This window comes from Rhopalosiphum padi, chromosome 3, assembly GCF_020882245.1.
Source record: "Rhopalosiphum padi isolate XX-2018 chromosome 3, ASM2088224v1, whole genome shotgun sequence".
Classification (NCBI taxonomy): domain Eukaryota; kingdom Metazoa; phylum Arthropoda; class Insecta; order Hemiptera; family Aphididae; genus Rhopalosiphum; species Rhopalosiphum padi.
The window spans coordinates 8,546,986-8,573,526 of NC_083599.1; the positions used below are offsets into that span (position 1 = coordinate 8,546,986).

General features: G+C 26.8%; 1 protein-coding gene across 1 annotated transcript; it reads left to right on the top strand.

The window, feature by feature from the left end:
- Positions 1 to 1,934: 1,934 nt before the first annotated feature.
- LOC132924580 (piwi-like protein Siwi) lies at positions 1,935 to 21,806 on the top strand. The gene is made up of 17 exons (XM_060988972.1): positions 1,935 to 2,279; positions 7,438 to 7,933; positions 8,041 to 8,080; positions 9,675 to 9,889; positions 9,963 to 10,145; positions 10,681 to 10,857; positions 11,583 to 11,738; positions 11,821 to 11,957; positions 14,229 to 14,337; positions 14,405 to 14,694; positions 14,768 to 14,925; positions 16,792 to 16,919; positions 17,010 to 17,181; positions 19,934 to 20,055; positions 20,150 to 20,325; positions 21,203 to 21,368; positions 21,448 to 21,806. The coding sequence occupies exons 2-17, from the start codon at positions 7,457 to 7,459 to the stop codon at positions 21,562 to 21,564; spliced, it is 2,823 nt and encodes a 940-aa protein (XP_060844955.1). The 5' UTR covers positions 1,935 to 2,279; positions 7,438 to 7,456; the 3' UTR covers positions 21,565 to 21,806.
- The last annotated feature ends 4,735 nt before the right edge of the window (positions 21,807 to 26,541 follow it).

A 26,541-nucleotide genomic window follows, 5' to 3' on the forward strand; every position in this document is an offset into this window, starting at 1 on the left:
AGATATTCCGGATATATACAATAATATAATACCTATAAGTCCTATATATAATAAAAATTTCATATTATTATATTGAATATTAATACAATTACGTATTGTGAAAAATAAATTAAATTTAACTATTAAATTTAAATTTAAAAATGTCCAGGTTTCTATACATGCATTAGTTTTTAATTTAGAAATAAATGTTTTTTGTGCGTCGCCGTCGTCTTGGATAATTTCCCAGTACATTAAATGCATTATCTTAATGGTCAATAATCAAGATATAGATATGGGTACAATCGTTGTAACTCTTCGCTACGTGCGTATTAATATATTTTCACTAAAATAAAATATAATAAAGATAGTAAAATCTATATAGTTTTCACACGAGTAAATATGCGCTAACACTTGAAACGTCTTACCTTCGTATATATACGCTCTAAAGGCAATGACCCCATCCCGAAGCTAATTTAGCCGACACTATTACCTTTTGGCTTTTAATGAGGTATAGTACGATGATACGATTATTATTTAACGTAATATGTTCCTTTATAGAACCTATATGACCATATGTTATTTATACCCCGCCATTGTATAAGAACTTTGAAAGGCAAGGACATCGAACTTTTAACAACAGTACACCACTAAATATAGTTGTTGGAAACAGTTTTATTATGGAACAGACAAATACACAAAGTATTCTAAACTAAAATTATTAATTTAATATCTGTTCAAACAAAAAGGCCATGTAGGTGTATAACATAATAAATATAATATATTTATTTCTGTACAATTTATTGATTTTTATTAGAAAAAGCATCAACTAATTAAATCTATAAAAAATATTGTATATTCAGGCGCTTTTTAATTTTGAAGGCCAGAGGGGCCAGAGGGGCAAGACCTGCATTTAAAACTGGGGGGGGGGGCTTAGTCCCCTCAAGCCTCCCGGATTCTTGTCTATGGTCGGGACTCAAGTACTCAACTCTTTAATCCCTCTTTTTAATAAACGAATTTCGTCCCGAAATAAAAAATTGATAAGTGGGTACACTAATTGCGTCTAGCTTTTTCTAAACAACTACACGAATTGCGTCCGGTTTTAAAATTTTTTAGTGAAGTTGATTCAATATTTGTGGATGGAACTTTTAAAAGTTGCCCAAAATTGTTTACACAAGTTATCACAATCCTTGACTTGAAAAATAATAATTGCATACCACTGAAATTTTTTTTACTTCCTATAGTAAAAATATAGATACTTATACTACAATATTTACACATCTCAAATCTAAATTTTTAAAAAATAATATCAAATTTTTTTTTTTTAGAGCTTATATTTATAAACTGTTCATTAAGAATTTCGGGGTGCTAAAAAAAAAATTATTCAAAAATATTTTTTGGTAAAGAATTTCCATGTCGTGACCGTACCTATTATTGCTCATAAAGTAAAAAGAGTTACGAAATATGCACACACCAATCGATTGGTGTGATTATAATCGGTGCGCAACACTGTGAGTGGGGGATCGCCAAATACAATGTAACTTGGTTCGCAGTTACTACTGTGAACCGAGTTATAAAAAGTTAATAATAAAAGTTATTTACGTTAATTTTGAGGTTTTTCGACCTTTTTTTTTTAAATTATAATTAAAATATTAATGTAATTATTCAATAATAATATAGTAATAAAAAAAAATTATTTACATTTACATATTAATAAGATACATTCATTTAAAACAGTAAAAACATGTTACATTATAGTCAATCGTCAATGCTTGTTAATTATTATTTTGTGCACCACCTATTATTAACACCACGAGCCGCCACTGATGACCCCCACCTACTACTAGGCGAACTGTTAGCAACTTTTCGAACTCCCACCCACACACACGTCTGCGCACACTTATTGCAAAGTATTTTGTGGCTTTTTTTCCGCCCTCACTTGCAATACCGCAGTGCTCAGTATTCGGTGTTCGTAGTACAGAGAGTACACTACTCTACCATTTCACGGTTAGCCTTACCACAGTCCGTAAGGTCTGAAATAAAAATAAATTAAATAGTTTAATTTAATTAAATTTGTTTTAATCACAGTTATTAGTGTAAATCAATGTTCTTCTGATCTTTTAAATATTATCTTATAATAATAATCCTCATAATAATATATTGAACGTCAATCGGTATATGGTTGCGTTTAATACGTAACAGCCAACAGGTGCCTTCACCTAATTAGTAATTACGTATTTACGTCTCCTTAGCTGAAAAACGGAAAATAATTAGTATTGTTATACCTACATCAAACCAATTCGGTAAGATAATATTATTATACTGTATTAAATTAACAGCAATTAGAAATACTATAAAACAATAATAATAATAATATGTAATCAAACACACATATTTTATGTTTCGACACCAATGTAGAATGATTCTCGTCGAAATGTCGGCGGTACTCTGCAACAGTTTATAATACGTCATAACGTTATAGAATACTAGAGTACTAGACGTATATTATTATGATTATTATTATTATTGTTATTATTATAATTAATTTTACGTTAACAATTACTTATGGACCATGGTCGTTTGTGGTTATAGTTATGATATTTTAGTAATATGTTAATATTTAGTCGTGGGTATATATAGGAGCACTAGGCCCAACTTAGTTTATGCATATAATTTTCCACTGTCTTAACCATTGCAGGTAATTGATATGACCAATATTTACTAACGTGCTACGTGCGTACTTATTTACGTTTCTCCAGCACGCGCATAGGAAGATTTTGTTGGGAGGGGGGGGATGATTGATTCCGCCGAAACTATCTGTTTAGGAAGAATCGCGGATAAAATGTCCGGGGACAAAAAGTCCGAAAATACAAAACATTTTGTATACCTAATTAATATATTTTTTTTAAATTTAAAAATGCTGAACACATATTATTATATTTTCGTATAACTAACAAAAATATAACGGAAATCCACTATAGTAGTATAGTTAGGTACCTATAATAATGACAAATTTATATTTTCTTATTATAATTATGATATACTATTTTAGATTCTAAACGGAGTGATGAATGTATTGATTTTACAATGATGTGTGTTTTTTTTTTATTTATTAATTTTTTTTTATTTTTTTTGTGTCTGTCATCACGTTTTGGAGTAGTAATAATGCTTTGATTTTTGACTTCAGCCCCTCTTTGAATAGGAAAATTCATCTAGTTGGTACGGGAGGGGGGAGGGTCAAAAGTAAAAAATCTTCAGTAGTTTACAAAAGCGTCATGAAAAACCCTAAAAAAGTAACGGAAAAACGGGAATTTTCACGTATAACCAGTTTTCGACAAAACCGATATTTTGATTATGCTGTAACTCAAAAACGAAGCAGTAAGCTATTAACGATTAAATTTTCAAAACATTTTGAATTTTTTTAAGCAATTTATAGACAGTAAAAATTTTTGATTTTTCTAAGTTTTTTTTTGAAATGCCGATAAAAAATTTGGCATTCCAAAAAATCTTTAAAATTTAATAGAAGGTTTATTATAATTTTTACTTATCGTAGTAAAAAAAAAATCAAAAAAGTCGTTCGTCACAATTTTCGTTTATACCTACGTATTTAAAGTTCAAATGTTTACGAAATATGTCAAACCGCGCAAATTTGCAAGTAATTTTGAAGCTGAAAATTCATAACATTTTTGTGATTTATACTTGAGGTTAAAAACCCAATACAAAGTTCTCCATAACTTTTTCTTCAAATAACTGTAAAAAAAAATTCTAGCGCCGATATGGAAAAAATGTTATGAATGTATGAAATTTAATTTTTTATGAAATCGCGTAAAATAACGATATATTACAATTTAAATTTAGGTAATAATATAATATATCCTACTAATTATCCTAGACTGACCAATCATCTCCGTTCAGAATTGATTTCGTATATAATGATACCTATCATTGCATTAAAATTTAACACATCCATTATAGTGATCAGTGACCTACTCTCCATCTCTACTATACAGCAGAGCGATACCCACTTGCCCACTTTTTTTTTTTTAGTTTTGTTTAGATTGACGTGTTTATAAATTAAATAAAATTCATCGTTTGTTAAAATTTATTTAGTTACAAATAAATTTTGATATTGTTGTTCTAATATGTTGTAATAAATTATAAATGAAAATAAGAAAATAGAAATAAATATAATAATATAATGTGTATAATGACGATATATAAATATTTTTAAATATTTAAGTTTTTAAAATAAATATTAATTATATAAATTTTTTTGTATTTTCGGACTTTTTGTCCGACACTAAAAATGTGCTCGGACTTTTTATCCGACTATAAAAACTGAATCCGGACTTTTTGTCCAACTTTTTTTAAAACGGACTTTTTGACTGATTACCGTTTAGGAAAAAGGTTTGTATCGATTCTTCCAGCTACTGTTTATCCTCCCCCCCTTGTATATGTATTTTAAAATATATAATATATATAATAACTAATAAGGATAAAATAATAATAATTGTATAATTCAAAACTAAAATGTATATTCTAATTAATACGTATATGGGAATATATTATAAAATATTAAAATGTATATAATCTAAATTGTAATAAATATTATAATATTATAGTATATATAATAACTAATAAGGATGAAATAATAATAATTGTATAATTCAAAATCGAAATCTAAAACCTAATTATTAATATAAATATAATATAAAAGTAACTACTTTTAGTAATATTTAGACACATAAATTTTTTAAATAATAAATCCTAGAAATTGTATTATTGTTCAAATCATTTGATACATTTTTAATACTTTGTTTTGTTTTTGTTAAAAGCACTAATTTTATTGATTGTATTAATATTTATTCCATTTATATGTATGTAAGTGTCAGTTTGTATTTTTGTATTAAAAACATGGGTATACATACACTTATTAATTAGACTATACATTTTAGTTTTGAATTATTATACAATTATTATCATTTTATATATTTTATTAATATATATATATATTATGTATAGGATTGTATTTTTTAAAATACATTTACAAATTACAAGGGAGGGATAAACAGTAGCCGGCGGAATCGATATAAAATTGTACAAAAAAGTACATAATTAGGGCTGGGATTTGTATGTAAATACATATTTCTACTAAAACATGATAAACTAAGTATTGGAAATGATAAATTCATTTCACGTTATTTGCAATTAAACAAAACATATTTTATTTTACATGTTTCTACATATTTCTTCATAAATATATATTACTTTCTTGATTTTTAATCAAGTAAGTATCGTAATTGAAATGAAAAAAGTCTGAATTTTTAAAACTTCAAGAATTTTTATTGAATAGGAAAATTATAAAAATGTAACTCAATTGTAATGAGTAGGTGGATAATTAAGCTAGCTTTAAAATAAAATATTAAAGAGAGAGATTCGATAACACACCCAAGCGGTATAACGATTTGAATCCACAAAAACGTCGGCGTGAACAGTTCCAAAATTTCTATTTTTTAACTTTTCTCCAAAACTATAATAGTTAAAAAGTTGTTTGATAGCTCATTAAAAAGGTATTATCAAGTAGATACAAAATGTGCAATTAAAAATTTTCAAAAAAATTACTTAATTTTTCACAGTTAAAAAAAATAGTTATTTTTTTGCTAGATTTTCATTTAGCGTGGTAGATTACCGAAACTGGAGAATGGATTTTGTTATTTGGAGTCTTGTTAGAGTCACATTGGCTATAGGAAAAGTGCTGTAAAGATTCTCAGAACTTTATCTTCAATCGTTAACTCACTACAAAGCTATAAGCTGAAAAACAAAAAAAAAACGCTCAATAAAATGCGTTTTAATTTTTTTTTTGAAGCTCTGTAGTGAATTAACCATAAAAAATAAAATTCTGAAAATCCATAATGCACTTTTCCTAGCCAATGTGAATCTAACAAGACCCCATACAACAAAATCCGCTCTCCGGTTTCAGAGATTTATCTCACTAAATGAAAATGAAAATGAAAATAAAATACATTATACATACATATTGCGTACAATTAATAAATTTCTAAAAATTGAAAATCAAGAAAGGTTACATGCTGATCTCTGACTTGGTAAGCGTTTTTAACATTATTTGTAAAATTTTTGCTTTTTGTTTACATATTTCATAAATTTTAACAATTTCGGTGGTTTAGTAGTATTATACATTTATATTTCGATAATAGTACTCGTAAAAATTGTAAGTGTACAATGCATATGGGAAACAAGTATATGAAAGTATTAGTTAAATATTAATAACTTGATTATAGTTTATCTTATTTGTTTCTGTTCGATAACTATAAATTAATGGTCTTAGATTAAACTAATAAAAATAATTATTAATAAACAATTATTAGACAAAATATATTTACGAATTTTCAACAGTGTCAGTACTTGCGTTCGCGTGGTTGTGTAAATATCTTTATATTTTATATTTTTTAAATTAAATTGATTAGAAATCAAAAACAATTAATTGTATATTATTCAAAAATTATTTAGAATTTATTTTTAATTTTACACGTTAACATAATTTAAAATTTTTCTTGTTACCTACATATTTTTTATTTTATACTACATATTTTGACCATTTTAACTACATATATATATATTATGTATATATTTTTGATTTTTATTACATATTAATCCCAGCCCTAATAGCCCTATGCATAATACTGACGAGGTTTGATATAAAAATTCGAAAGTGGCAGTGCTGGCGAAACGGACTTGTACGTAATACTAGTTACATTTTACAAAATGCATATGCTCTAAAGCAGCGGTTCTTAACCTGTGATCGCGGCCCTCTGGGGGTCCGCGATACTCATGTTGGAGGTCCACGACAGCTTTAAGAATATTAAAAATATTTATTTATAATTTTAGAGTCTAAAATCTAAATTATGTTTTTATTTTTGGGTTGAATCGTATATGCTTACGAATTTTTATATTTACTGCAAGTATTTAGTAAACAATTAATAAAATAAAAATTATATCATGAACGACCTTTTTAAAGAATGTGAACATTAATTTTACATTATCATTATTCAATTTGCATCTGTAGTCTGTGCTATATAACAAGTCTTTCTTTCGTAGACAATATTATATTTTTGTCACATTATTATATTGTTTAATATTTATTTATTAACTCGCTCGCGCGTAGGTATATATATAATATATACTATACATTATGTACCGTTATACCTATATATTAAATTTAATGAAAATAAGTTCAATTTAATAACGATAAAGTAAAAACACCTAATTATTGGAATATTTCTAAAAACTCTAGGGTTGATCTTGAATGAATGAATATGATTAGGATATAATATTTAAACAATAACATTTTAAGATACCTAAATATATTATTAAATGAGAATAATTCACCATCTTCGCAATTTTAGTAGATTTTTATTTTATGAAAATTGTTTGTGTTTATAGATAGTTTAATAGATACGGTATGGATCCCAATGAAAAACGGCGTTCCAGAGGTCGGGCTCGTGGGCCATCACAAGGAACTCCTACTAATCAATCAGGACAACCACAACAAGTTGGAGGACCTCGACCAGCACAGGCACCACAATCGCAACCACAACGTCCACAACAATTTCAAGGATCTCGACCAGCACAGGCACCACAATCGCAACCACAACGTCCACAACAATTTCAAGGACCTCGACCAGCACAGGCACCACAATCGCAACCACAACGTCCACAACAATTTCAAGGACCTCGATCAGCACAGGCACCACAATCGCAACCACAACGTCCACAACAATTTCAAGGACCTCGACCAGCACAGGCACCACAATCGCAACCACAACGTCCACAACAATTTCAAGGACCTCGAGCAGCACATGCATCATCATCGCAACCACAACGTCAACAACAATCTCGTGGACCTCGACCAGCATATGCATCATCATCGCAATCGCAAGTAAGATATAGGCCACGTCCATCTGATCCAACGCACGGATTTCAAGTCAGAAATTTATTTTTAAATTAAAAATAAATTAAAAAAATGTATTTATGTATTTTATTCAGGTTGAACAAGTAACGGGTAGAATGAAAAACATGACAACAGGTACAGCTTACTTATATCTTATATGTTTTAAGTGTACGATAGTTAAAAAATAAAATTCAATAAAGTTAACATTTGGTAACTAAAAGTATAAGAGATGGGGAAGTAATGTTGAGATATAAAAACCTTTTGAATAATTTAAATGTAATATATTTTTTTCATATATACATAAACATATTTTTTTATTAATAAATTGGCTTAAAGTTAGCGAACTATAAACTTTAATAACTATAACTATTATCATAATAATATTGTAGCAATTAATACTAAATCATTCTTTACAAAATATAAGTTGTTTATTTTTTCGTCAATCAAATGTAATTTGACATTTAACATGAATTTTATCAATCACAGATTAAAATTTAAAGTTTTCATTCAGGCTTTTGTATTTGAATAATTTTTTTTGTGCGAATGATTCGACTTGTTGAAAACATTATAGTTTTTTCAGACTTACCAATCAGAAGTGGACAACAAGGTAGATACTAGGTATAATATTAGGAACTTTTATTACTAGGAGTTAAAACAATCAATAAGTACCTACCTACTATTGTTTTTGAACTATGTTATCAATTTAGATACAAAATTGTTAGTTAAATGCTACTACTGCAAATCATAATAACCCATTTATGTAATTGGTTTTAGAGAACCAGTTGATAGTTATATTTTTACCATTGGTTATTTATAATTAGACAAATCTATGGTATATTGTATAGGTACGTTTTGAAAGAGATAAAATTAAAAACTTCTTTTTTTTAAAAACAAAAAGAAAAGTACCTATTTATTATTAATTTATCATTGTTTTTAAGATAGAATGTACAAGAGTTCTTTACACTGTGTAATGTATATAACTATTAATTTTAAAATTAATAATAATAAATATAATATGATTGAAAGATAAATTTTAAAATGGAACTGTATCTTTTATTTTTTTATCATAAAACACTCATTATTTCAAAAAGTATTTATGTTTTTGAAAACATTTTTTTACATAGTTTGAAGTTGTTAAAAAAACTACGTTTTTATTAAAAAAATATATTTTAAAATATTTTTTTAAGGTTTTTACTTTTTTGTATGACAACATAGAGTTTTAATTTCATATTCTAAAGCATAATAATTTTCTAAGTATTTTGATACATAAAAATCGAATTTAGGGCGAGTAGTTTATGAGTTATAAGTTATACGCATTTAAAGTTTTGACAAGCGGAGTAGTGGACAAACATTTTGCGGGTTAACCCCGTACCACTCCACTCCGCTTGTCAAAACTTTAAATACGTATAACTCATCAACTACTCGCCCTACATTTGATTTTTATGTATCAAAATACTCATAAAATTATTCTGCTTTGGAATATGAAATTAAAACTCTATGTTGTCATTCAAAAAACTAAAAAAATTAAAAAAAATATAAGGATAAAAAATATTTAAACATATAATTTTTTTAATAAAAACGTAGTGTTTTTAACAACTATGTAAAAATATGTTTTCAAAAACATGAATATTTTTGAAATAATGAGTGTTATATGATAAAAGAATCACCCCGTATAAGAACTTTTTCAAAATATAATCTCTAGTTTTTTTTTTACTATTTTTTTCTATAGGGTCAGGTGTACCAGAATTTGTTAAGTTAAAAACAAATTATTTTCCAATAACATCTTACACAAATTGGACCTTGTATCAGTATCAAGTTGAATTTCAACCAGACTGTGAAGTGAAACGCATTAATAGCGGGCTATTGGGGGTACACCAAGAAGTTTTAGGATCATACATTTTTGATGGACAAATGTTGTATAGTAGCACAAAATATCAAACAAATGTAAGTTTCTTAAAATAAATTATTTGTATAAATTTATATTTTCAAAGTAATAACAAATTAATTTTTATTTTAGCCTAATGTGCTGTCATCAACCCGATTTGATAACCAAATAATATCAATTAAAATAAGATTTACTAAAGTTGTTGATAAGGAAAGTAATACTATGATCCAATTGTTAAATATATTGTTACGAAAATGCATCAGAAGCTTAAGCCTACAACAAGTTGGAAGACATTACTATGACGAAAAAAGAAAAGTAAAAGCTTTTACAAATCTTATTGATATTAGGGATTCTAAGTACGACTCATATATTTTTGGGTTATACTGAAAAACAAAATAATTGTAATTTATGATATAAAAAAAGATATTGTACCTGTATTTATAATTAGTCTAAAAAAATATTGTTACTTTAGGATTCTTTAAATGATTATATTTTTAGTTATAAAATTGGAATTAATGCAAAATACTTTTCTAAAACCGTTGATATACAAACATTGAATACTTAACAGTATAATATATTAATACTTATACCTACTAATAAACGTAGTACCATATCCAAAATTCTTAACATTACATTTAAAATTTGTCTATATTTTCGATTTGTTAAATAAAATATACTTTTTATGCTAAAACTCATGTTTTTAATTTGTATATTATTAAACATAATACAATACGAGAAATATAGATAACAATGAGAAGAAAGGCAATCCAGTGATAGGACCTAATCAATAGAACTTGATTTTACCAAAATTCTTTAAATCTACGTTGTATTTATTTGTTGGTTATTACAGGTTGATTTTCCTAAATACAATTTAGAACTTTGGCCCGGTTATGAAACAACTATTGGAGAATTTGATGGTGGTCTATTATTGCGATCTGAAATTTCAACCAAAATTATGAGGACAGATACTGTCTACGATTATTTGGTAAAATGTGGACAAGACAGAGACAGAAGTCCCAATTGGATGGTCAGTAATTAATATAATAATTAAATATAAAAACTTATTTAGTTTGTTTATAAGCCAGTTACTTGTGAATAATTGAATATTTCAATTTGTCAATTAAACTCAACAAATATTTTACTTTCATTTTCTAAAGGCTTTGAACATAATTTAATCACTAACAACAGAAAACTTATATGTAGTACTAACGTCCAGTGACATACATTTCATACTCCTATGTATAACTAAATTTTAACACTTTTTTGGGAATAGGTGGGTTGGTGGTTAATATAAATTTATATTCTATAAAAGAAAAATACGTATGATTAAAAGTTATATTTTGAAAAATTGTATTAGCATTGGTTTGCGTGAAAAATATTATTAATATTCGTGTTTTATGTGTTAAAATTTCAAAAACATTTAAAAAAAGTAAAAATTTGTCATTTCTATTTTTGTTAAAATCATACGGTTGTTCTCACGACAACATTTGGTAACTACACGCGTAAGACAGATAACACGAATATGTGTTACTATAATCCTGAATATTTTTGTATTATGACTATAGGTACTTAATAATGTTGTTATTACGTTATTATAATTGTAAAATCAACCTTAGTGTATTCTATATTTAGATATTAGTATTTATTATAACTGTTGTCCTCGATATTAGAAACATTAGGGAGTCACATTATCTTGCATTATGGTAAGGATGTTTGGAGTAGACAATATAGTAATATAATATTATTTTTTAGGAGGCCTTTAAAAAAGTTGTCCTAGGAAGTGTGGTTCTAACTAGATACAATAATCGGACCTACAAAATTCATGAAATAAAAGAAGACATGAGAATAACTTCAGAATTTTGTAAAAAAGATGGATCAAGAATAACATATGAAAACTATTATAAAGAAGTATGCCATCTATAATTTTGTATAACTGTAGTTTCTATATTCAAGCTTTTTTCTAAGCATGCATGTATATTTTTATTTTTAGAAATATCAAATAATGAACCTCAACAGAACTCAGCCAATGTTATTATCGTTAAACAATAAAGCTAAAGACGAAGAAAATAAGCTTGTGTACTTAGTTCCTCAATTATGTCATTTTACTGGAATAAATGATAGCTTAAGGTAATTATATTTATAGAATATATTACTACTTACTTATAAAAAATTTACTCGAAATAGCATACTTGCATACAAAAAACTAATGTAATAATAAATTATACATATTAATATTTAAAAAGACAACAGAAGAACTTACTGTAATTTTGTGGGCTATTAATTTAATTATTGATTTTGTGTAAAGCAAACAAATTTTTTACAATTATGTAATTTTTTTTGTGCTTGTACTCTTTTTATGGTAGAAAAAATTATTTAAATATTCTAATTCAAGATTAATTTCTGGTAGAAAATTGGTTCTAGAGGGCATATAATGGGACGGAGGTTCAAAGGAAAAAAAGTCCAGTACCTACTTGATAATCTTGAAAAATTAAAATAAATTTAAGGAAACACAAGAATTTTACGCATAAAAAATTTTTGATAAATCAATTTTTTTATAATTCAAATAAATAACCATCATTGTAGCTTGAAATGTTTACCAAATATATACAGAATGATTCTTTTATCATTATACTCTCATTATTTCGTCAATTACTGAATTTTTTTTCAAAATATTTTGTATCTCAAATTGTATGAAATTTTATTTTTTTTATCTTTTTATTTAATAGTAAAACCACTATCAACTTTTGATTTCCATATGGCAACTTACATTTAAAATGTAATAAATTAATAGGGCTGTTTTTTTATGAATTTTAATATTCAAATTATTATTTTTCGTTAATTTTTTTAGCAAGATACCTATAGTTTTTCAATGTTGGGCGGTTTTCGGTTTTTATAATATTTCTTGTTTCTGAAAACTAGTAGTCACATGGGCAATAGATAATACAAAGTACATATTATGTATTATCATATGCAATAATCTCGCTATTGACTATTGATGCAGTGATGAGCTTTGTACCTGTAGTTATAGTTATACTAACGCCTCGCAGCCGTAATAACCTGTAGGATAAACACCTAAAAAAACTCAAACCACCCAACATTGAGCAGCTATAACTCATTAACGGTTAAATGAAAAATAATGATTTTATCGTTAAAATCCATAAAAAATAACCCTACTATTTTATGACATTTTAAATATAGATATAAACCCGGGTCATTAGTGGATATAGTTATGATTTAGTATTTACCCTATTTAGGTTACGCTATGATAGACTGGATAGTATAAGAGCGAATTTGTATATATATGTTTGTCTCTATATCGTTGTTGTTACTATTATTTAAATATGTATACAAGTATACAACTATCATTACTCAAATTACCCCTGTACTATATAACAAGTCATTCTTTCGGAGACAAAATTATACTTTTGTTATATCATTTTATTATTTTCATAATAATCGCGTGCGCAAGTGTGTATACTATATTAATATGTGTATAGTATACATAAATATATTAATTGTAATGTTTCTATACATATATTATGTTTTATGTACCATTTTACTTTTATGTTGAATTTAATGAAAATTTATTGATAGTAGAAGCATGTGACAAATCCATGATTTCATTTATAATATCATACCCAACATTCTACTTAAATGAACTTTATTTTTATACGATTTTATAAATTACATTTATATATATTATTATCTTATACATTATGCAGTTTAGGGAAATTGTAGAACAATAATGATTTTAACGTTAAAATTCATAAAAAAATAGCCCTATTAATTTAGTACATTTTAAATATTTTATGACACTTAAAACAGGTATAGGTTACCATTTAAAAATCAAAACTTGATAATGGTTTCACTATTAAACAAAAAGGTGAAAAAAATAAAAATTACATACAGTTTGAGAAAAGCGTGACACCAAATATTTTGAAAAAAAAAATGAAAAAAAATGAATACTTGATGAAATAATGAGTGTATAATGGTGAAAGAATCACGCTGTATATTAGCATTTACTATACATGATATACATTTTAGAGTAATCGACTCTTGTTACACATGGACATTTAAGATTTTCGTTTTTTTTTTTGTTGATATATTATGTACGATAAAGTTGTTAATTGAGCGTAAAATTTCTTGAAAATTATTTATAAAGTGTCTCATGTAGTCATGTATTTTTCTTTACAAAATTAAAAAAATACATTGATGATACATTGATATGTAGTCACAATTTTATTTATTATACGAAAAACTATATTTTTAGTCAACATCTTAAAAAATTCATTAATAATGCAAAAATAAGTTAATTATTTTATAGTGAAAAATTGATAAAATTTAAAGCAATAATCTAATATCTACTTGTAAAGTACAATATACTGTTTATAATTACAGGAAAGATTTTTATGTCATGAAAGATATCGCATATCATACAAAACTGAATCCCACTGCAAGAGTTAGTAAATATAATGATTTTATAGAACGGGTTCTTAATACATCCGAGGTAAATATGCTTATTGAAATATTTATGAAGAAATAAACATAAATTTAATTTTTATTGAATATTTAAGTCTAAAGAATTATTAAACAAATGGAATTTAACATTGAGTGATAAACTCGTTCAACTTAATGGTCGTATATTAAGACAAGAAATGATAAAAGGAAATCAAAGTCAATGTTCATATAACTATGATGCTGATTGGTCAAAAGAAATACAAAATTTACCCATGTATAGAACTGTTATTTTAAAAAAATGGTTAGTAATATTTCCATCCGGCAATAAGTCTGCAGTTGAAGAATTTATCTCTACTTTACGTAATATAGCAAAGAAATTGAATTTTGATTTGCCACAGCCAATAATGTCAGTATTTGTTATTTTTATATACTCAAATACGAAATATACTATAACGTTTGAAACCTTTTTTTTTTTTTAGAGATGAATTTAATTTTAATGCTAATCTAGAATCACTCAAAGCAAAATTGGAGACCATACTAAATACAGAGAATCCATCATTTATTTTATGTATCATTCCACGTGCACGTGAAGATGTTTACTGTACCATAAAAAAAAAACTGTGTAATGAAAGAGGAGGTAATACATTTCTGAAAATTAATTTATAGATTTTGTCATGAATTTAAGTCTAAATTATTGAATACGGGATTAGCTTCAGATTCTGATTATTCATGATTAATTAATTGGACTATTGATATTTTATACCAATTAGGATATAAAATAAATAGTAATAAAACGTTACTGGGTTACTGGTTAAGTGGGTTAGTATCTACCGCTCTGCTTTACAGTAGGTTATAAGTGGGATACTGTAATGAAAGGTATTACATTTGAATTCAATACGAAAAACGATTTTTAGCAGAGACGGTTCGTCAGCATAGGATACCTATGTATATCTATTGGTTATACACTTATACGGTAGCCGACATGTTGAATTAATGTTTTTCAATTGCTATTATAAAAACTTATGAGAAAACTCGTATTAAATTTTCATATCTTAGAGATAAAAATATTTTTTTTATGTATAACTACAAAATAATTTGCAAATTGTTGAGATTATGATGAATTTTGTCAAAATTTGAACTTTAAATGCTTATGATAAAAAAAATCATGTCTATGTATCTTTAATATGTTTTAACTGCTATTATGACAACTTATGAGGAATCTTGTATTACATTTTCAAGCTTGTCGACTCAACAAAATTATTGATATTCAATAAAAAAAAAAAATTTTAAATAAAAATTTTGGTGAAAATTTTAAGTCTAGGGTTAATAGTTTTTGAAAAATAATTGAATATAACAGAAAACCGTTCAATAAGAGTTTGTTAATTTACTGGTGAATATCGAATGACTAACTTCAAACGCTCATAAAATATTTATTTTGGATTTATAGACAAATTTTTTTTATAATTTCTAATAACAACAACTTACGAGGAACCTTGCATTAAGTTTACAAGTTGTTAACTTTGTTAAAATTTTTATCGACAATAATTTGAAAAAATTAAAAAAGTCGAAAATTTCTTATGCCTATAAATAATTCAAGAAAGACAAAATATTTTGAAAATTGTATGGTTTACAATTGTATGATAATGCCAATGTCGGTGATAATTTCATCAAAAATCGGTTTTGTGTAAAAGTTCCAGCTTTTCCTTAATTTTTTTGTTTGTTTATCGTGAATAATAAGAAAAATACTAGGATTTTTTACTTTTTACTACCCAAAGTATCAATTAGATTTACTTTCCTACCATAAAAGCTGTTGAAGTTGAAAATTGACGCATTTTTACTGCCTCAAAACGTGTCCCTAGACACACAAAAAAAAACAACACATAAATGTAAAATAAATACATTTCTTGTTTCGCTCGTTGACTATAAATATTGAAAATGTTGGTAGCTGTTGTTAAATATTTATAATTAATTGGTAGTTTGATTAATTTTATACTCAATCTCTAACTACACAATCTCAAAACCCAATATTCTGTCTTGAACCCTAGTTTTTACAGAAAACTATTTATAATATAAATTTAAAATAATTGTAATTTTAGTGCATATAAATTATAGATTAAATTTATCTTATATCATTTTCTTGTAATACTAATAATATTTTGTTTTTATTAATATTCTGGCGTAACCTAATAACGTTCTCTTATCAAAACAATATAGTATTCACTACTTATTACCGAAATCTATTTTCTATATAAACTCAGTTTTATTAAATATTTTAATCCTGAAGTTTTAGAATGTTGGTATTCTATTATTATAACATTATTATTCTATTTTTGAGTACCTATAGCGTCTTGGTACCATTAATTAAGGGGTTAATTCGGGTTCAGAGTCCTCGATGATAATTATATAAACATAACTTAACTTAATAGTAATGTTTTATTTTAATATCATAAAGATGCTACCGTATAAACTCAAATAATTAAAATACCTCAAAATATTTTTTCAGTATTATCACAAGTTGTGTTATTGAAAAATGTAATGAACAGAAATATGTCGGTGTGCACCAAAATTGTCATACAAATTAATTCTAAACTAAATGGAGCCCCGTGGCGAGTCGATATCCCTGGACCTGTAGTATGATTAATTTATTATAAATTACCTATGCATTTGTTTTAGGTAAATTCAATATGCTAAGAATAATAATTGTATGATGTCTATTTTCAGAATTCAATGATGATAATTGGATATGACGTCTGTCACGATACGGTAAATAAAAGTAAATCTTATGGCGCATTCATAGCCACAATGGACACATGTTTCACTTCTTTCTTCAGCTGTGTTCAACAACACACTAGTGGACAGGAACTTTCAACCTTTTTTTCAGTTAATACTATAAGTATGTATAAAATTAAATTATTTATTTGAAAACTAAAATTATTACAATATAGAATTTAGTATTTTAGCAACCTTCGAGCAATATTCAATTTAAATTTCTCGTAAGTTATAATATGTACTGATAGCAATACTAACTCTTCGTTTTTAAAAAATGCAACCTTTTACCAGATAAGAAATCTCCGAATATGATTTCTTCGTTTACTTTTGTCATTAACGCTATATAGTCCGCTAATAACATGTATTGAAATTATTTATGAATTCGATATAGATACCCAAAAATAAATATAAAAATATTATTGCACCCGTTCACTATGCTATGACGGACCATCAAGTATACATATTATAATATAAAATACATTATAATGTTTTTTATAATCATCTGTACACGCGGCGGTGGCTATCGGACGTGACGAGTAATGACCGAGGTAGACAACTGGCGACCAATCACAGCGTACTTGATCTCGCCTAGCCGAGTGTTGACTGTGCCGGCGGCTCGGCATGCGTGCTCGAAGAGGGTCAGGGATGTACGCAGAAAAAAATTTTGGAAGGTGTTTTTGAAAATCAGTTATTGGAAAGTAGAACTTTTTTTTAATAAATATACAAAAAAAAATTATAAAAATTAGGTATACTTAAAATACTTTTTTTAAATACTAACATTGATATAACAAAATTAACATTAAAACTGAAAAAGTAAACAACCATGCAAAAACCCAAGTATTTCGGAGGAGGGGCGTTTGAACACCCAAAAGACCCCCTGTGTACGTCCCTGAAGAGGTATTTTTAAACTGATTGTAGTATACTCTATAATATACACTTTAGACGTATTAATACATTACCTATAGCTATTACCAGGTTGTTTCATTAGGTTGAGTGCGTCTTCCTAGTACTAAAAGTCCATATAATATCTATAAATTAATTTTATTAATGTCTAATTCAGGCATTCGAATATTTAGATTCAAAAAAGTTAGCATAAGGGGTGAACCCTACCCTGGCTTTTAACAACCTTATATTTTTAATTGTATTTTATAAACGTTTAGAAAAAAATTTCTATTTGAAATATTGTTTACTAAATTGGTAATCATATTATTATTTCTGTACAGATTAAAAACCATAAATATTTTCAATTAGAAAAAGTGATAGTTACAAAATCTTTATTCGTTGGTTACTGTACGTAACCTACACAATAAATCATTTAAAATTAAAAAAATGGTAAATGCATATTATTTTTTTAAACCTTATAAACCTAAATAATTATTTTTTTTTATATATTTTTAATATATATCTATATCAGTCTATATACAAAAATAAAACAACGTCAAACTTAAATTTAGTAATAATAGTATCTATTAAATAATTATCAAAATTATATTTGTCATAAGTCAGATATAAGCTAATATTATTAATATTAATAATTGTACTAGGTTAGGTCGAACTCGCGTCTCATGCTAACGACAATAATATATTATGTAACTATTACCGGATACGCGTCTACCTACATAATAACTAAAAAGATAATTCTATATAATTCATCATTTCACATTATTTTCATTTTCCTTTGTACCAAATATTTTTGGTCACATTACCAGGTAATCAGGTATAATTCACAACAATTTTATAAATTTTCAATTTCAAAATTGTTTGCAAATTTCCGCGATTTTGATATATTTCGTAAATATTTGAACTTTAAATGCTTATAAACAAAATATGTGACGAACGATTTTTGATTTTATTTTACTACGATAAGTACAACTTAAAATAAACCTTGTATTAAACTTTAAAGATTTTTTGGAAATCCAAATTTTTTTTATTGGCATTTCAAGAAAAAAATTTTAGAAAAATCGAAAATTTCAATAGTTTAAAAAAATTCTAAATATTTTGAAAATTTAATCGTAAATATATAACGTTAATTAGGTATTTATCAGGGGCGTATTTATAAATGTCTTAAGGGGGGCACAAACAAAAAGTTCAAATTTGCATACATGGGGCATAGAATTGTAAAATTTTTCATATAATAAAAATTAGTATAAAATACGGTGAATGGGGAGGCACGGGCCCCATGTGCCCCTCCCTTAAATACGCCCCTAGTATTTATGAAGTAGGTATAACAATAGTAAATGATAAATAGTTTTCAATGTTCTTAGCACTGAAACAATTGTTTAGCTGTTCACGACGAAAAAAGAATTGTGAACGATATCTTCACAAGTTTTAATTTATTTACTTAAAATATTTCAAGTTAATCTATTAATTTGAAACATTTTTTTTTGCAACTTGTTTTGATATTTATATCAAGAAATATATAAACTTTAATAGATTTAAAAAAAATAAAATATTATTTGTTTCTATATTGTTTATTTTTATAGTTTGAAGTCTGAATATAAAATATTAATGATTTTAATGGGTACACTACGTTGTGGAAAATATTTCAACGAATGCTTGAGTTCCGGAGCACCTCCTACTCCATGCATTTAAAAAAAAAAAAACAACGTGTGTGGCAATTTTGTCAATTAAATAAAACGCGAACATTTATTTAAGAAAATATTCTACACAGTTGCTTGAGTTGTTGTTGTTATTGCCCCAATCATTATAATTTTTAAGTAATATCGCTTTTAAAATTTAAGATACTTGCAACAGTAGAAACATTTTTACTTTTATAAAAAAATGATTGCTCTACCTACAATAAATTATTAATGATCAATTTGTTATGAAGTTAATTTTAAAACCTATATCTATAATTAATTGAATTTTTTTTTTAGAGGCTTTAAACAAATTTAAAATTAAAAATAATAAACTTCCCGATATTATCATTATATACAGAGATGGTGTAGGAGATGGGCAGATAGAATATGTCCAGAAAACTGAAGTTGAACAGGTTAAGGTTGGTATCTATATTTAAAATTAAGTTACCATGTATAATGTATTATATTATATTATACTCATAACTAAATTTCAATTAAATGATTTTTTAACAGGAAGCTTGTAAACAAATCTACAAAGATCAAAAAGTTGGCTTGGCATTTATTATAGTTAAAAAACGTATCAACACAAAATTTTTTAAATTTAAAGATACAAAACATGAAAATCCACAACCTGGAACAGTTGTTGATTCTACAGTCACTGACCCGAGTGACCCGAGTAACCCGACACTGTGAGTATTTAACTAATGTATAATACGTATAATTATTTTACTGGAATCAATGAATTGGACATCAAATATTAACAATGTTGTTGTTCATTTTATTTGTCACACCTATATGACAGTCTGGTAATTAAAATTAAATTTAAAAAAGTTGCATTAAATATTGATTTTTTAAATAGATATACTAACTATTGTACCTACAGTAAGATCAATCTTACATTCTTACATACATATATTTTGTGTTTAGCCATTCCAATTATATATATTACCTTTAATAATAGATGAGTTTATCTTGTTAGCTGTTACCCAATGAATTCATGAAACTATAACTCATGTACATTAGTTTTCAAAACGTGTTGCCTATTTTCGTACTATTTAGACATAGACATTATTATATTGATACCTATTTGAAATTTTTAATATTTTTTTATTTATTTTATTTGAAATTTGATATAGTTTTCAATTAAATACAAATTATCCATACGTTGATCGTATAGAGTTCTAAAAATTATAAGATATTTAAAAAAAAAATGTTTTTTATTCGTGTAACTATTTTTGTTAATTAAATAAATAAAGGAAACATACACGGATTAATGACCTGATAATTACTGTGCACCTACATAATATTATAATGCTGTAATGAAGATATAGGATTCTTATTTTGTCATATTGAAATAATGGAACTTACTTACTGATACTTCTGTCACTTGTAGATTTTATTAGTAACTATTATCAGTTACCTATATAAAAATTTAATTTTCACAAAATCATAAAAAATATAATAAAGATTTTATCAAATCTATTTTTGTTAAATCAATTATAATTACAATTCATTTTTTTTTCTTTTTTTAATCTAATAATGGGATAATATTTTAATGCATAACAGATACGATTTCTATCTGGTCTCTCAACATGCAAAACAGGGTACAGTCACGCCAACTCACTATAAGGTCATTTTTAATAGTCTAAGTCTAAGTGAAGCTATGAAACTTTCACCGATACATATACAAAAGATTACCTATAAGTTAACACACTTGTACTACAATTGGTCGGTAAGTATTAATTGATTAATGATTAACGTTAAAATCAACTTTGTATTGTTATCATTTTAATGGCCATTTTTTTTTTAAGGGCACAATAAGAGTTCCTGCTCCATGCCATCTGGCACACAGATTGGCATTTATGGCTGCAAAGACACTCAGGAGTCCTGTTAATCCTGTTTTGGAAGACTTTCTATTTTATTTATAGATTTTTACTGGTCTCGGGATATAGACTTAAATTTAATACATTTTACATAAGTATAAATATTGTTTTTTCTTATAAATCTTTCAGAATATTTTTGGATAAGGTATATATTGTAACATTTTAGAATAAATAAAATCTTGTATAGATTGTAAAATTAAATTAAAATTATAAATTATAAAATTGTAGTAAAAAGTAGTTTTCAGCTGAAGTTTTACAGCACATTAATGAGAAACAAACTGTGTAGGTGGAGGCCATTTTATTAGATATAAAAACTTTTATTAATTTATATATAACTGTTTATTATATTTATATATTATGTATACATAATAATAATAAGTATGTACATTTTTTTAACAAATTAATATTTTAATAGTAGTTAAATATCATATCATATTATATTATTAATAATATTTTCTTAAAATAAATAAATTTACTTCATACGCATTTGTAGTTCTATAATTTAAGTACATATATATTTTTTTGTTTTGTGATCAAAGTGAAAAATATTTTAGTAATTAGGAACAATATTTATATCTTATATAATGTTCTTTTTGAAAAGACTTTAAGCCTGATACTTATCGGTAATATTATTAATTTATGGTGTAAAAATATATATATATATATATATTATATAAATGTACGCTGTATAAAAATGAAATACATTTATTAAATCTGTGTAAATCAGTAAATCTATATTTTTTTTTAGATTTCAGGTCTTTTTAAGGATGTATAAAAAATTAACAAAAACTCCTTTTATTAATTTTATATCAAATTTTTTTTATAATTAATTTTCAACTATAATAAATGGTCGCGCAGACGAGGAAAATTTGATTCATACTTATGTCTTTGAATATTCTTTTAGGTATAAGTATTTTTGATAATTTTTTTTTACCAATTTAAATAAAATAAAAAACTTCATTAAAATATATGAAAAATATGCAAAACAAAAATGTCTGTATACTCCTGTCTCGAGGTAGTATGAAACAAATTTCTATATCACTAAGCTTTGAATGAATATTAGAAAACATACAAACTTCTATGAGGTCCTTGCTCTAATATACAATTTATAAATGATTTGGGTACAACAATTTGGATTTATTATGTGTTTTGAAATTCAACTTGAAATCTTATAACTTCTTCAATATTGGTAATATATCGCCTTGAAATTCTAGAGACTTGACGCAGTTGCACCTAAATATCAAATTTCACTAACGAAATCGTACAATTAAAAAATCGACAGTAGAATATTGGCTGTATTGGTCTCTAATATAGTTTAATAGTTATGTGGTATATGGATAGCATTAACTACGATTGATTGAAATTACAGCTTAAAGTATTACATGTTTTCAGTTCATAATTTAATTTACAAAATTATGTTTTAATTTTAGTTCAACTCTTTTCCCTATGCTTGAAAATTATATGCAGAAATCAGACAAGCAATACTGGTGAAGAACGACTTAGCAAAATTAAGATTTTATGTTGATCTTATTATGGTATTAAATTAAGTACAGGACCTATAACAAATACTTTAAATTATATTATACAAAACTTATTATTTAAAAAGCTTTCTGAACTCTGAAGTATTGAATAAAGATTATTTAAAATTATTGTAGCGTACTTACTTTCCGTTGCTTCAGTCGCTGGTTTGAAATTATTGTTTAGTCAATTGTAATTTAAAATAGTTTGTTTATTTATAACATAGGCTAGTCTAATATAGTATACAGAAGTGTGAGTCATGAAAGATCAATGTATCTGGTATATTTGATTATGTGCTTACTGATGTGTGGCTACCCTGGCCCTCTTCTCCTATACCTGAGGTCTATAAATCAACGACGATCTCGGTATTGCGTACCGGTATCTCGGTATTTGGAAATAATAATATTGTAATGTGATAAATATATGATAATCAGACACGAAATATGTTCGTACGAATCGATAAGAACGACCGTTTTATTTTATACCGTCAGTATTTGCAAAATTCTATTCTAGTGAAAATAAAATAATCGTACAATTCGGTTATTCTGATACTTGTTCGTCCCGAATAATACATTTTATATAAATGACAAATAATTAACAAAATTAATATAATATTACATATTTTATTTATTTTATTTTTAATTATTATTTTGGGTCATCTCCTTATACGATCTAGCCAGACTGGCGGGCGACTATGCCTTCGTGAGGGTACAGTGTGACTTGGAACCTCTCAAATCACTCACAACATGTCAATCTCGATCTAATGCTTATTTATTAATTTTGCGTGCAGTGCTCGATATTTTGGAATTTATTACATCCCACAGTAACATATGTGTCAGTGATTATTACGTAATCATTTTCTTTATAAACGGTTGCCTCTTGATGTTTCGCAATTCCGCATCGCATAATGCACTCTATTCGCTTCCTGTGATTTAATAATACGATTCGCTGCCTCTGTTCTCATATCCTCGACATCAACTGTATTCTCGCCTCTCAGCTTCGGTCACTATATTTCCCAACATTCTAGGTACTTCGTCGTTAAATTCACTTGTTTGTTTTACTCCGAATATAATAGCATACTATAGGACTTTGCCCCAGGCATTACCTGCAAAATTTGACCTAACTTACATTATAAATTGTAGTGCATAATATAACATTAATTTTTTTCAGTTTCTTTTCATGCCACTGTTGTGCACGACCTGCGAATGAAGCCTAGACACGCCTATGCTACTGAACGATAAGGTCGTCATCGTTGTTGTGATCATAGCTCAATAAAGGGGGGAAGAGGCTGTAGTCCCTTCTTGATATTACATTAAAAGTAACCCGTGCAGGCGTTGCCTTCACATCTCTATATATATATTAATTTAAAAAAGTAAAACATACAAAACAAAAAAAATAATTATTTACTCATATTTCATTTTTAATTGATGTTTGTCAATAAATATTTTTAATTTTCCATCAATTTTAATCTCAATATTTTTTTTCAGTATGAAGATTGGTAGGTTACTAAACCGATGTTGGTACATCGTGGAACGTAAATATGTGTTTATCCTCCTCATCGCTGAATAGTAGCGTTCTGATGTGGAAGATGAAATCGGGAAAGTAATATAGGTAGCTACTTTTTCCATTAAATACAAATTATAGTATTTTAGCATTATAGTACCTATTTGCAATATTTATCATAGAAAATATTAAAAATTATAAACTTTGTATAAAAATTAAATAGTTAAATTTTTTTCCAAAAAAAATATAAGAATTTTAGTTGAATTTTAAAAGGTTTTTTAATATTTTAGAAAACAATTGAATAATTTATGTTGGGGGGATTTACCCTCCCCCTGCCACGCTAAACACGCCTATGGCTGCATCCCTCATCACTCAAATAGCACATCTGCTACCGTCAAAGACCCCAGCGCCCTAAATATTATCAGTAGTTATTATTATAATATTATTTCAAATATAATCGCCTCTACTCACTCATCCGACGCCGCCATCGCCGTCGCCGGCCCGATCGCTCTCTATCATATATAAATATATTATAATAATCAATTATCGGTGCTGCTATCACAAAATTATTATTATTTCACATATTATTATCGCTGCCTTTAATTGTCGTGTTTTCAAGTACCTTAATATATTAAGTTTTTATAAAGTTATTTTATATACACGAATAAAAAAAGGATCTAACATCATTGTTCGGTGTTCCCACCCCAGATCATTTTAGTCAAAAACATTTATCATACGTACAGGAATAAAATTATTTTCACAAATATATAGAATTCATGCTAACAGACGCAAACACATAAAACTGTATAGAAAACCCATTAACCAATAATCAGATTTATCGATACTTAATAGCCAAAATATGGTAGTATAAGCCCGTTATTTGCTCGCACTGGAATGCCATTACTCATTATCATTAATGAGATTAGATTAGATTGATATGAAACGTTTTTTTAGTAAACGCTAAATAGTTAATATCATATTATTATAGTTATAAGCAGACACACAATATATAGTTTTTAATTTTATTGATTTAAAACGAACAACAGTTCTGTACAACACGTCGTCGACGCAAGCCGTCATATTGTATGCACACAAACTCACGGGAATACGTGTGACTATACATTAATACATATTATTATGCGTCATGGCGTCGCGTCGAGTGCCGCCGACCCTTCGACGCGTATGCATTATAATATTATCTTATCGACTGACGGCCGTCATGGTAAGGTTTATCTCGTATTGCAGTGTTTCCCGCCTCGGCGTTCCGAACTAGCTATAGCCGCTACAGTTGATGGCCTCGAGTGGCGACCGCGCGATACGCGCGTATAGCATTACTTTATTACTATTGTCTATTATATTATAGTGTTCCGTCCAAAATATATGGTTATAAGAAAAAATGTGCTGTGAGCATAAAAATGTTAAGAACCCCTGTCTCATTTTTACGGACTATTTGAAAATATTAATGAGGTCATTTTTTGAAAATGTTACTCATCTACGTCGTCTTACACTAATAAAATTACACTTCACTTTATCGCTGTCTAGTTATTATATTATAATATTATTTGGATAGGTTATTAGCACGAATACTTTTTTGTCGGAATATTATAATTTATAATAGTTGTACAGTTATAAGCCGTCCGAAATACGAATTATTATTTTCCACAGCTATAGACGATACAATAAATATTATTATATATATCGAAGTAATATTACCAAACCGGTGACCCTATATTATCGTGTCTGAACGTATGCGCATGCGTATGTGTACCTATAGGCTGTAAACATTTAGAAACCAATCCGCTTCTCCGGAATTTCGGCAACAGTGCGTGCCTCTAGCGGTATAGCTTACTGTGTTTTGTACTAGCGCCTTGGCATTCAGAATTCAGTTATCGATCAGTGCCGAGAGATGTTTAGACAGCTGGTCTAGAGCAGAACAATATTTTTCCAACCATCGCTGCTACGTCTCAGTAAGTATAATAGAACTTTCTATATTATAGTATT